The sequence below is a fragment of the Miniopterus natalensis genome, chromosome 6 (genome assembly GCF_054644295.1).
Source record: "Miniopterus natalensis isolate mMinNat1 chromosome 6, mMinNat1.hap1, whole genome shotgun sequence".
Lineage (NCBI taxonomy): Eukaryota > Metazoa > Chordata > Mammalia > Chiroptera > Miniopteridae > Miniopterus > Miniopterus natalensis.
The window spans coordinates 72,274,530-72,288,130 of record NC_142086.1 but is presented as its reverse complement, the minus strand read 5'-3'; the positions used below and the strand labels follow the sequence as shown (position 1 = coordinate 72,288,130).

Genomic DNA, 13,601 nt, shown 5'->3' with positions numbered 1-13,601 from the left:
ATCCATTCTCTGAGTTCTTCATTTCAAACTATTGTATTTTTAATACCCATTACCTCATATTGATACTTTTTCATAACTTTTTTCCTGTTCAATTTCTAAAAATCTTCCTTTTGGAGATATTATGCTTACATTATATTCTTGCTCAGGGTATTCTATTTTCTTTGGATGAGGTTGCTCTGTTATTTTTTCCAGTCCCGTGTTTACACACTTTAGATATATTAAAATTTTCCTTCTGGGCTTCTCTTTTACCTCCTACAACATCAGTACCTTGGCTAGTAGTTTTAATCTAAGAAGGGGGATAAAAGTCTAGGTTCTGGCTGATGCTTCTCTGGGTTAATTTAAAAACTAGTTTCCAAAACCTCAGGTGTTTTACTCTGGGCTCAGTAAACTACTTTTTCCACTGTGTCCTCCTACTCCATCAAAAACAATACAACTTATAACTAAGGATTTACAGAAGAAGCCACATTGAGACTGGTAGGAAGGGCGGAGAGGCAAAAAGGGAAGGCCCTATTCTCATGGTGATGGCTGAGATTCCAGAGGGATATCTCAGCTGCAGTGGTTCCCTCTGAGAAGCATGGGGTCTGAACCCCAGCCGGGCTCCCCAGCCCAGAGCACTATAACCATGAACAGGCTGTGAAACATCTGCCTGTGAAAATCAGTGGGGATTCTGTCTGCCAGGGAGAGACAGGAGTCTGCTAGAGACACAGGCACTCTCTTAAAGGGCCAGTGCACAAAATCCTCACAGCCTCTCACCCTGGGCTCCTGCAGAGGGAGGGCAGAGTGGAATATAGTCACATGAGAAGACACTGTGGTTTGTGGCTCTAGGGAAAGAGCTGAAGGGACAGCCACCAGGATTCCTGAGCTGAGTTTCTTTCCCACACCACAGACACCATATTTCTTGGATGGAACACTCCCTTCCATATGGCATCAACCTGGAGAAGTGCAATAGCCCAACCCTCTGGACTCCCTGTCACCCAGCCCTGTAGAGCTTGTATCCTACTGAGGAGTCATCTGCCTGGGCTGGGGTGTAGGAAACTGGGCAGACTAAGGGGGTGTCAGTTACTAAGTTGTGTGTCTTTGAGGCAGGGGCCATTTCCCCCACTTTACTGTGAACCTGACTGGCATCTTCCCCTCATGGGGAAGTCTACTGGCTCTACTCGGACACCTTGTTATACTTTATTTTTATCATTTGTCATTAGGATTACATCCAGAGGATGAGTTAAAAATCCCCAGCCAGGGATTTTAAACACTGAATACATAGTATTGCTAAGATTGCTAGAGCAGAAAGTAGAGAACAGAATAGCTGAAGATATGTGCTTTGCTAATCAGTAGATGTTGGAATTTATTCCCAGTATGTCAGACTGGGCAGTGAGAGAGCAAAGGTTAGAAGCCATGAGTTTAGTTTTCAGGCAGTGGATTCAAAGGGAAAAAAGATAGGGAAATTTGGAAAGATTGCATAGCAAGACAAAGGAAACAGAAGTATATTTTTGGCAAAGAAAATTAGAGACAGAAATAAAGAGAAAAAGAAACAAACACCCCTTCAGAGAAGGAAAAAGGTGTGGGAAAAGATTAAACATCGTGAATGCAATATTGTTTTCGGTTGTTGAATTTCCATAATTTTTTTCTGCAATGTGGTAAAAGTATAATTTCATGTTAAAAAATAAGTTTTGGTATTTATGATGGAATTAAAATACTACCTGACCAGCGTGAGAAAAGCTAAAAAACCATTTGTGTGAATAGACTGAAGTCAGGATAAAAAATTCAACTATTTGCCACATTTCACTAAGTGTATATTTAAATTATCTTTGCTACTTACACAGGTATTCGTATTTTTAATTCCATCAGCGGTGTTTTGTTTACAGTGTAGAGCAAGAAGTTAAATACTTAAAATATGTTATTTGATGTTTGTTTTCTTTGGTGATATTTTGTTTTTTAATATTTCAATAGTTTTAGGTCCTGATTTGTAGCGTACACTAAGTTAATAAAATTAATGTCAACAAAATTTTTGTTAAGATTTGCTTGTTTAGCAATGAAGTTATGAACGTATTATTTATGAGCATACTCTGTGTAAAAATGCAATCATTATGGATGGATATTTGATGAAGCAAATACAGTAAAATGTCAATTATTGGATCTAGATGGTAGATAGAATCTGTATGTTTGAACACTTCTGTAATAAAAGTTGGGAAAAACAAGCTAATGAAAAAGCTGACGTGAAATAAATAGGTAAATCAATAGTAAAATAATAATATACTTCTTTTTGTTGTGTACTGACTTTGAAAGATCAGCAACATTCTTTCTGTTAGTGGAATATCAACTTAGTGGTAATACTAGTAGAGATAAATTAAATATCTGTTTCCTTTTGGTGGAAATTGTTTTGTCCTTAATAACAGTGCTATATGAACATTAGTAAAGATATATGAAAAACTTCTAAGGGTTTATAAAACAGTTTTGAGGTAAACATAAATTATAGTAGACAAGGGTTTAGCAACTATTTAGAACTTTTTTTCTTCTATTTTAGGGAACCTGGAAACATCAAAGCTGGATTAGAACATCTGGTAAGTTCTAATTTTCTCTTGAACATTTGCATCATCTTTGATATCTGCATTCTAAATGAACACTTTTAGAATGAGCTTTGAATACCTTGTATTGAGAAAGTCAACCATTTCCCAAAGGGTCAGCTTACTGTTATTATGTGAAGGCACTTACATTTTCATTTATCTTGTCATTTCAAGGGAATTTAAATTTTTTTAAATTACTTTTTTTTTGATGTAGAGATGAAATAAAATGGATGGCAATCCTTGGATTGATGATTGCTTTAATTATAAACAAAAATGTTCGGTGTAGAATTTTTGGCATATCTTGATCTGACAAAAACAAGCTGTGTTTTAAGAAAAACACAATCAAATACTGCATGCATAAATACGGTATGTTTTAGCAATTTAACGGCTTTGAAAGAAGTGCACAGCTTTGTTTTTCCTAATGTCTTTGCTTTATGAATAATGCATTGATTTAAACTACATTCAGTTTAGAATATAAAATAATTGAGATGCAAAATTTTTGGTTTAAGTAAACATTTTTAAAGCGTAAGTGAAATTCAAACTGACTTAACATTAAAATCTGTCCATTAATCAAAAAATTGGAAAAACTGTTGTATTATAACAGGTCCAAGATCCATTGAACTTACCACAGTGAGTGTTCATTACAACATTAAGTAGTTCATTTAAACAGAGCATTATAAAGTCATGCTCTGGTTTCTGGTCAAGTCCAAATGTTGAATAATTAATGAGAGATTCTTTTGTAAATACAATCTAAGTACTTTTTTTAATGCAAGACCTCATTCATATATCATATTGTAGCTTTGTTAACTATTAATGTGCTTTTGTTCTTCTACAAAAACAGTAGCAAGAGGCAGCTTCATTTTGACTTATAATAGTAGAGTTGTAAGGGATTTTTGGTTTTCCTTTCAATAGCTAAAGGAAACTGAGGAAACTTAGACTTTTGAAAAATTATCCCCAAAATTACAGATAATTATTAAAAAGCAGAATATAATACCCTAGTTAAAAAATTTGAACTATATATTCGTCCAGATTAGAAGTAAATAAAATTGTTATTCTCATTATTAAAAATTATATCCAGAATCCCTGTTATTCACTTCATAGTGGCACATATATTCAGGACATACAGACATCAGAATGAAAATGTTAATCTAAGACATCAAATTTCAGTATCAGTTGAGGGTTTATAACTAGGAAGAACCCCTACCATCGTGTCAAAATGAGCTGTCTTTTATACTTCTCTTATAAATTATTTATTAAAAAGACTTTATATCTACTTGGTTCATACTTCTCAGTAAATAATAATGAGCTAGATTTTTTAGTTTAAATTTTATGTTTTTTATACTGACTAATATAATCAGTGACTATGCATTTATACTCATAATCTTCTGCAGCAGTGGTTTTCTAACTGTGCCTTGGGCTGCCAGGAAGGCTCCCCAAAGCAGGTGGCTCCCCAGACTTTCTCTGCCCACTTTAACTAGAGTAGTTCCACTTTTATTTATTTTGTACAATTTTGAACTTTTAAAATAAGATTTCATCTGAAGAAAGAGTTCTCCACATAAAAAAAATTAAAAACCTTTGGTGAAGCTTAGCCACTTAAAAAGTCAGGATCAATTGTTTGTTAATTATTCTTTTCTGTTCTTGAACCTAAGTAATATTTTATTTTTATCTGTGTTATATACATCAAATATATTTCAAACATAATGCATTTTTGGGATGAGAGAGCCTGGATTAATACAACAGGTAGTGGGAAGTAGATGATTTTAATGCATTTTATCTAAGTTGTTCAAAAGACTATAACTTATTGTTAAATTGACTCAACTCTGAACTATTAACAATAATATGAACATGACTATATAACAATACCACATATATATACATACCTATATACATATATATTGCTTTTTGCACTAGTAATATTCAGAAAAGCCAGTGATATTCTTGATAGCAACCTGAGAAGGAAGTGAACTCAAGAATTTATTGGTTGAGCATTAATGAAACCTGTCTAGCAGTTGTGCTCTTTCAGTTTGTGTCTCTCCACTTCCCAACTGAACAGATACTTAGAGCCCTTGCCATCTAGCACAGATAGCCTTTCTCTGAATTGGCTGTATAGCCAAGTACAATTAGAAGTATAACTTCTAATAGATTGATTTTATAAAATATATGGTATAAAATTAGAATGAAAAGAGCATTCCACACATTGGAATAATTTCTTCTTTATGTAGCTTTCGCCTTTTCAAATTTATTTTATTCTATCATTCCTTTATTTCCATGTTGCCAACTTTTCTTGGGAGCTGTCTAGCATGTTATTCTTAGCTAAATATACTTAAAGTATACTGCCCAGTACCACTTTATTTTTCTTTTCACAAACCCATCTACTACCCATAAAGCCTATGTCTGTTTAAAGTTCTAGACAGAACCTGTGAAGCTTGGTGCCCAGTCATCCACTGATGATTCTTGCCCGATAACTGCAAAATGGAGGTTTCCCAACTCTTTTGCTCCTCCCATATTTAGTAGGCAGCAGTCTACTATAAAGAGAGCCTACCATTCTTTCTCTCTTTATCTGTATATTGTGAGCAAGGAGTAATGGATTTTTATTTTACTAAATAGGTTTTCATTAATTACTTTCCTTATTTATTTTGATGCTCAAGTTGTCCCAGACTTTCAAGATGGCCTCTGGGTCCTTTTTGACATACCCCATTTTTTTTTTAGGTACTGTCTTACATCTGGCACAGCAATATATTCCAGGCTCTTATACCTTCGCTGCCCCACTCCTGGGATCAGTCATTTCAAATTGCCCTGTTTCATTTTAGAAGAATTAGTATTTAGAAGTCAAGATCTGACATGTGATGTGCTCTTTGTCTCTGGGATTTTATTACTTCTAGGACCTTTCAGTCTCAGATTAGATTAATAGGTAGGTAGGTAGATATTTTTAAGAAATTATGAGTCATAATAATACTTCCCATTTTGATCCTAACCACAAAATTCTTCCTTGCCCCCCCATTTCATATTTGTATTTCTCTTTATTCAGAGTGAGAACCTTGACAGCTAACATCATCCATACATTTACCCATTTGCTCAGTCATGTAATACACATAAAATTCATAGTTTCAAAATTGCTACATCCTTAACCTTCTGAAAAATAAATTTAATAAAAAGAGTTCAGGGTTCATTTGAGTTCTTTTCCTCCTTGGGTATAGTTAGGTTATTCATTTGAAATACAGTTGCATTCATTTGTTTCTGTTTGCATTGAGGTTTAGGTGATTTTGTTTCTGTTCTTGTTGATTTAATTATATATTTGCATGTCTGTACTTTAACATGCTTCTAAAAGTCAAAATATTATATGCAATGATGTTCTCAGAGAGGTAGCACTCCCTTCCTTTCCAGCTCCTCTACTCCTTGTAGGTAGCTAACTTTAGTTAACTTCTGATTTATCTTTCCTGTGTTTTTTGTAACATATATGTATATATGCATCTATTTCTATTTCTTATAAAAAGTAGCATATTACATATACTTTTTTGTACTTTGCTCTTTTAAAATTTAACATATCCTGGAAATTGTTCCGTCATTGTGTATATCATTATATTTATATATTTCTTTCTCTATTTGTCTGCGTCTTTATTAAGGGTGTGAGATTTTAGCCTACTTGCATGCCTGCCACATTTTTATAGATGCTGACAGAAGACACAAGATTCCTGGGTCCGAGACAAAGCATTTTATTACTAATAGCAGAGAAGCACAAAAGGTAGTATATGCTTCATGGTTGTATAGGTTCCCCTTGACCCCCAAGTCCCATGGGATGCTGCTGCATACCCAGAAGGTTTGTGTCATAGCTGAAGGACTTGAAGTTTAGGAATTCTTTAAGGAGCTTATAGAAAATCTGCCCAAACTTTGCCCAAGAGTGAGACATTGTCTTTTATTATTCTAATTAGGTAACAAAACTGCCTTCTGCTCCAGGGGCAGATTTCTTTTTAAATTTACCCTTATTGTTGAAAGTATTACAGATGTCCCCCTTTTGTATCACTGTCTTCCAAGACTGTTTGCTATACAGAACATCTTTGTAAGGTAGTTCTGAACAAAGGCTGATGGCTAACGTAAGATGTGTAGAATGTTATGGAGAATTGCCTCTGAAGTTATTATTATTATGAAATTTTGGAAGGTTTTTGTTTTTGTCCTAGTGGCTACCTTTGTATTTATATCTTTATAATGCTTTTAATCCCCCTTACTTATACTTAACCTTCTAAATGGCGCCCTGACTCCCATCTGCTACCTTTAATAGCTGATGCTCCTATTGTACTTTCCCGTAGTCCTTTTTCTGCATATTTCCTCCTTTTGTATTCTTGCTACTTGGTTAGAAGATGCGTATATATCCTTTACCCATGCTGTCACCTTGTTTTAGGGTCAATTCTAAAATTACATTTATTAAAGATTGACATCAGTTTGTTTGCTGTATTTACCCTCTTCTTTCCTGTTTGTATAAAGCTCGTGCACTAATATATTCCTCAGGAACGACTCCTCCCTGCAGTATCCCAGAGATCTTGCACATTCCAAGCTGTTTTTCTGTGGTCTTGTCACTTGAATGACAGGCTGAGTAGATGTGAAATCCTTGTCTTTTAGTTTCTTTATTGACTTTCTTAAAAATATTCTGCTGATATCTCTGGTATCAGCCTTATTTTTCCCCTTGTACAGAATTTATTACCTTTTTTTTTTTTTTTTTTTTTTGCTTTGAGGCATTGCCATTTTTTATTGCCATTTTTTCCTAAGCTAATTCTCAGAGTTGGTTGTTTCTGACTAATTTTGCTGGGTTTTCTCATACGTAGACTTAAGTTTTCTCGTTTCCGTGGATTATAGTATTAATATTAGTTCTGTTCCCTTTGCCTGCTTCTTCAGACTCCAGTTATGTGTGCATGTGTCCTCTATAATTGTAGAGAAAGCCTTTCTGCTCATCTTCGGTTTCAGTGCCTTTCCCTCATCCTCCTGCTGCTGCTTCACTTTGTTTTCATTCTCTCAGTCATTTTCCTGGTTTTATTCACGACTTCTTTTTTATTTTCATTCAAATTTAATTTTTTCTTGAACACCTTATAATTTATTCTTTGTTTCTGAAATATTTTTCTTCCATTTGTTTTTGCTTTTTTGAATAGCTGAGTCTGTGTTTTCTTGTTGTTATTCATCCAGGTGGGTCTTGTCCTTTGTGGTTGGTTTTGGGGAGAGAATTTTTATCTATTGAAATTTTTTGTCCACCTCTTATAATAGCTTTATATGGGGGTGATTTTATCTCTTTCTTTCCCTCCCTCCCTTCTACCTCCCGCCCCCCCCCAATGCCTCCCTTTCTCCCTTTCTTCCATTTTTGAATCATAGGTATTTTAGATGGGATTCCCAGTTCCAGGGCGCCCTCTTCTACAGGATAGAGAAGGGCAATTCTTTCATGGATGATGGTGGCAGAGGCAGGGACAAAGGGGCTGGCATGTCTTGTTTCTCTTTAACTGTTTGATTTTTCTTTCTTATTGTTACCATGTATTTATTTATCTGGTTCTCCCCCCCCCCCCCCCCCCCCCCCGAATCAGTGCTTCTGAGGCTGCCACTTCTGGTCCCACTCACTTTCAGGTTTCCTCCCTCTAGCTGGTGCTGTGGTAACACCAATCTGAAGCCTGTGTTCACTGTTTTGGCATTTAGTACTTTGGTTTTCTGGGGATGATTTTGTTTGTGCTGCCAGTTATGTGTTAAACTTATAACTACTATCAGAGGTGGGGAGGGGTCTGTGTGAATTTTTCCCTGAAAAGAAAAGTTCATAATGAAAAATGCTGGAAATCAGTGTAGAATAGAATATACCTTGAATTTGAAGGAGTCCTCCTACAGGAATTCTGCAGGCATCATCAGCAAATTAAGCATCAAACATCTTAAAGAGCTCAGTGCCCATATCTACTTAAAGACAGAGAAAAAGAATGAAAACACTGCTTATACTGTTGTGCTTAGTTATATTTTATAATGAATTTAAGGGAATAATACTTTTTATTTGATAAAGAATCATATACAAATTAAAGACCTTTTGATATGACCCCAGTATATGTCTTAACACAGAAAGGTTGAAAAAGTAGAAGCGGGTGGTTATTAGATGGTGATATTGCACCTGACTTTTTTTCTTTTTAATTAATGATGCTCTGAAAGTATAGAAAATTGATTTTAAGATTTCCTCTGTTATATCAAAGGGAGCTGACTCCATATTTTTCTACCATTTTATGTTTTAAAAGTATGGATAATGTAGTGAGTAGAAGTCTTTATTGAACTACTGAATAGGGATTAAAATGTTTACTTTTTACAGTGTTTTTAATCAAGGAAAATTGGTGATATTAATATGCATTTTTATTTTTACAATTATGAAAATATACAGGAGATAGAACCTTGCCATTTGATTACAATGCAACTCTTACTATTGGCAACCTATAAAATAATGCTATCCTTTCTTCTTGGGAGATGGATTGAGCTTCGAGGGGTTACAGTTAACCCTAACCCTATTAGGTTGAGCTATATGAAAAAATTGTCATTTTTGACCTAAAAGTATTTTAGGTCAAAATACTTTCTGGGGGTTGTTTCTGGTTGGCAGAAGGACTGCTGTGCCACACCCCCTTTGGCAGGGAATGGGGGCACTACTCCTAATCAGTATGATGTTTCTAAAGCTTCCCTCATTTTCTTTGTTGAAAGTCAAATAATTGGAGGTGGGTTGGGGTTAGGAGGCATGTCTAGATCAGTTCTTCTCTATCTTAAACATGCAGGTGAGCCACCTGAGGATATTGTTTAAACACAAGTTCTGATTCTCTGGGTCTGGGGTGGGGCTTGAGAGTCTGCATTTAGCAAGCTTTTATGTGAGGCTAATGCTGCTGGTTCAGCAACCACCAGGAAGAAAATTTCATTGAAAGGCATTGACTTGAACAACATGTGTCTAATGAACAAACCTCCTGCTTCTGATGAAAAATCTAAATGTTTCCTCCATGTACTCATTGAGTGTGATTCTGCAACCTATGAATGATTGGTTGGGCAGTCATAAACCCAGAGACAGACACTCCACAAGTTTATACAGGGGCAAAGAGTTCGTTGCCTTACTCTGTAAGAGTAACAGGTCAATTCTTTTCTTTATTTAGGTTCCAGATGTTAAGTTGTATATTTGTGGGGTGAGGCTGGGCACCAGGACTAATAAAACCTCGTTCAGCCTTAGGTGTAAAATTAAATAAGTGATTATAAATCTTTTAGTAAAAAGGATTACAAGTGTTTACAACTTTAAGTGGGATTTGCTTTCTATTAATAGTTGAATAACAAAAGAATTCTGGAGCCATACCTGTGGGTTTTTTCTCCCCACAGAGGTCTCATTTATGTTTCTTATATTGTACAACATTTGAGAGTGATAACCCACTTGTCCTTGTGGTCAGGCAACACAGTCTGACCATTTTAAGTGTTGAAAAGCAACTGTCATTAATAGCTTGTGTAGCCCATCAGTGGTTTGTAGAATATAGTTGCTGTTTGCCAGATATGTAGGCGGGCCCATTGCTATTACATCCTCATTAATAACACTACATACAGGTTTTAATAAAGGCCCTTTCCTCTTTGTTTTAGGTTATTTTGCATAGAACTTGCAAATAAAAGTGCTGCACTTCAGTTTACAGACTAATAATTTTATTTAACATGAGCATAATCATAGTTAATATATTACTGTCATACTTTTGAGAATCAGTTAACACAACATGAACTATAAAATGCAAACAGAGGTTATGAACCCTATTCTAAAGTCACTTGTCTTTCATCTGTTGCATTTTTAAATATGTTTTATTTTAATATTTCCCCACTGTATTCAGAAAAGAAAATTTTTTGACATTTGTCCAAATGAGTTTGAGAATATAATTGTCTCAAAATACACTGATGTTACTCGTATACTCTCTATATTTATTAAACACTGATGAAAAATGTTTATTACCTCATATACTATTTAAGGATTTAAACATAATAGATCTATCTCCTCCCAGCATTTTAATTAATTTTTCTCTCCTAAGCCAATATATATTTGAGGTTGAAGGTAAATGTGCATATTAAAACAGATCCTTTTCTCAAACTGTGATCTTGAGATAAAACAGCATTAAGTGTTTCTTTTTTCTGGAAGATCAGTTCCATAAATCTTTCTCTTTTCTTTTAACAAACAAGTGTGTCCTATGAATGTGTGCAAATTAAAATATGTTACTGTGGATTAAATGTTAATGTTACATTGCTGTCATGATCTTAGGCAGTTTACAGGCCTTCAGTCTGGGACTGGCTCACAGGAGACAGTAGTGCTATTGTCAGTGATCCCTTTCTCTGACACATTTTGATCAGTTATAAGTATATTACCCAGTCATCCAAACAGCATGAATTTGGGGCCCTTTTCTACTTCCCTCCATTTCCTCTCTTCCAAAGAAAGCCCAGTTTGTTGCATTTTTAAGCATAGTGATGTTGGAAGCAAATGGTGGCTAGTTAGCTTTAAAAAAAACAAATTACAAGATGTCCTGCAATTTTCATGATACCACTAATAGTCTCAGATTCATGTTTAATCTAGATAAAATTTCTTTTCTGATTTTTATGTACATGTGCTTATTAAAGTTTGATAAAGTAAAACTAAATAGTCTAAGAGCATTAAATACCCCCCCCCCCCCCCCCATTATTCGGGAGTCTGAAAGTCAAACCTTCTTTAAACTACCAGAGTAACTGAATATTGTATTCCTTTATTTTTGTATTATAGTTCAGGACACTGTAGCTTCTGCTTCATTGCAGGGAATCCCACAGGCACATGGTAGTTATTTCACGGCTTTCTCAGGATCTAACATCTGTAACTGTAGACAAAGAACTAGCAGCAGAAATAACAGAGTTGCTTTCTATTTCTCCAGGCAAAGCATTAGGAGTTAAAATGGAGAATGCCTTTGCCACAGTGGTATCTTTGGCCACACTCATTACCATTTGCCACAGAATCATAGCATCTGTATTTAACTTTAACATATACATACTGTTTATTTTAGGAAGAGCACAGTGTGAGGGGTCAAGAGAAAGTGATTTTACTGTGTGACCTCCAGCAATACACACAACTTCTGTTTCACTTTTTCCATTTTCTCCCTATTCACAGGGTGTTTAAATAGTGTGTGAAAATTTGCAGAAGTGTAAGACTTTATGCAAGTGTATCATTATTCTTATAGAGAAAGGAAAAAATCTTAACTGTTTCAGTTATGTAAGTAACTTCCAGTTGCTAAAAACACTGTCTCAATTCTAATATACTCATAGTGAGCTGTGAGAAAAACTCATCCTTTATCTGCTCACGTTCTCTCCCTTTTTAAAGTGTCATTAAATACTTTAAAATTTTTTAAAGTCATAGATGTTCATTGTAATGGATCAAAACTGATATATAAAGAAAAACTGAATATATCTTCTAGCTGCCATCAATGAGGTGTTAATAGTTTTGTACCTATTTTTATATATCTTTCTCTATTCCCAGTCATATATAAGCATATATTACTTAGCTTTTTGCTTATTTATAAAAACAGAATCATACTACATAACGATATTTTATAAATTGTGCTTTTTTGTTAATATAAAAAGGTATGCATATATACACACATGAATCTGGTTTTTGCTGGAAATCTGTTAAATATTGGAAGTTAATATTATTACCATATTATTTAAGGCATTCATAGGGGATGAATACATTTTGTATTTTAAGGAGTCCGTGCAGATTTAGTTTTATTTCCCCTTTTGGCTACCTTGATCATAGTATTAAAGAACAAGCTTGTGATAAAATATACTGTGGTCAGTAGAGGAAGAAATGGGTTACTTTGTTAAAGAAAATCCTCTTTGATATTTGTAAAAAACCCCACAAAGATAATTAGATTAGAAAAGGAATATGTGACATATTTAAGTATTTGTCAGTTTTATTATATATTAGTATTTTTAAATTTGAAATTTTGGTGTGATATTTATTGCAATCTACAATCTTGGTATTTTCCATATCATAAACTATAATTTATTTTTTTGTTGACTTTACCTTTTGACTATTCAGCTTTGTATTTTCAGTACGTACTCCTACAAATATTAAGTATTTATTGAATTTTTTGAAATTGAAAGACAAGTAAATTGATATATATATCACAATTATTATTTTTAAGGGAGAGGGATTCAGTTTATTTTTAAAGTTCTTTGTGCCCCAGTGGAGTGAATGGTAAAAACTGGATGCTGAAAGCTTGAGCTGACAGTGGAAATCATTAGTGACTTCTCTTCGATGATCTAGTTTTAGATACAGTTTTTAAACTGAGCACATATGAATCTTATTGCCCAGGAAAAATTACTTTGCCTTAGGTTTTTATTGGGAAAGTTAGCAGAGTGCTGGAAAAGCATTGGGTTAGGAATAGGTGCACTGGTTCCAAGCACTGGTGCTTAACCTTTAGCAGATTCAGTTTGTTCATATGTAAAGTAAGGAGTATGAACTAGATGATATCTAAGGCTCTTTCTAACCTAAAGTATATGATTCTAAAAAAGAAAAACCTTTGTATACTTATATTGTCTTATATCCTTAATAAAGTCAATAACATCATATTAACTCTGTATGGTGTCAGAATACGAGAATTATTGGGGTGATGTTTTATAAAGTATATGCTAATCACTATGTTGTGTACCTGAAACATATAATATTGTATGTCAACTGTAATTTAAAAATAAATTTAAGAAACTTCTCTTGTATATTTGCTGCTTACTCTAGATGACTAATTGAGGTGTTTCACAATATACTTTGCTATATATTGCTACACTGGAGAATCATAAACAATTTTGCAAATATAAAATTATGTGTAAATAAATACATTTTATTTAAAATCATTTTTGGTGGCAGACCATATTGATAATTTATTTGTACTAAATATTTCAATAATATTTATGCTAAGAAGAATATGAAAATATTAGCTCAGAAAATTAAAATTTTAGGGTACTGCTAGTATAAAATCATACAAGGGAACAGTTGCAAATAAACTCTTTCCAATAATTTAA

General features: G+C 34.1%; 1 protein-coding gene across 1 annotated transcript in view; it reads left to right on the top strand.

Annotated features, from left to right (window-relative positions):
- RSRC1 (arginine and serine rich coiled-coil 1) overlaps positions 1–13,601 on the top strand; it is a 282,043-nt gene that overhangs the window by 129,853 nt on the left and 138,589 nt on the right. Inside the window, exon 5 of the mRNA XM_087818356.1 lies at positions 2,522–2,558. Coding sequence (XP_087674482.1) covers positions 2,522–2,558 — 37 coding nt within the window. The remainder of the gene's footprint in view (positions 1–2,521; positions 2,559–13,601) is intronic.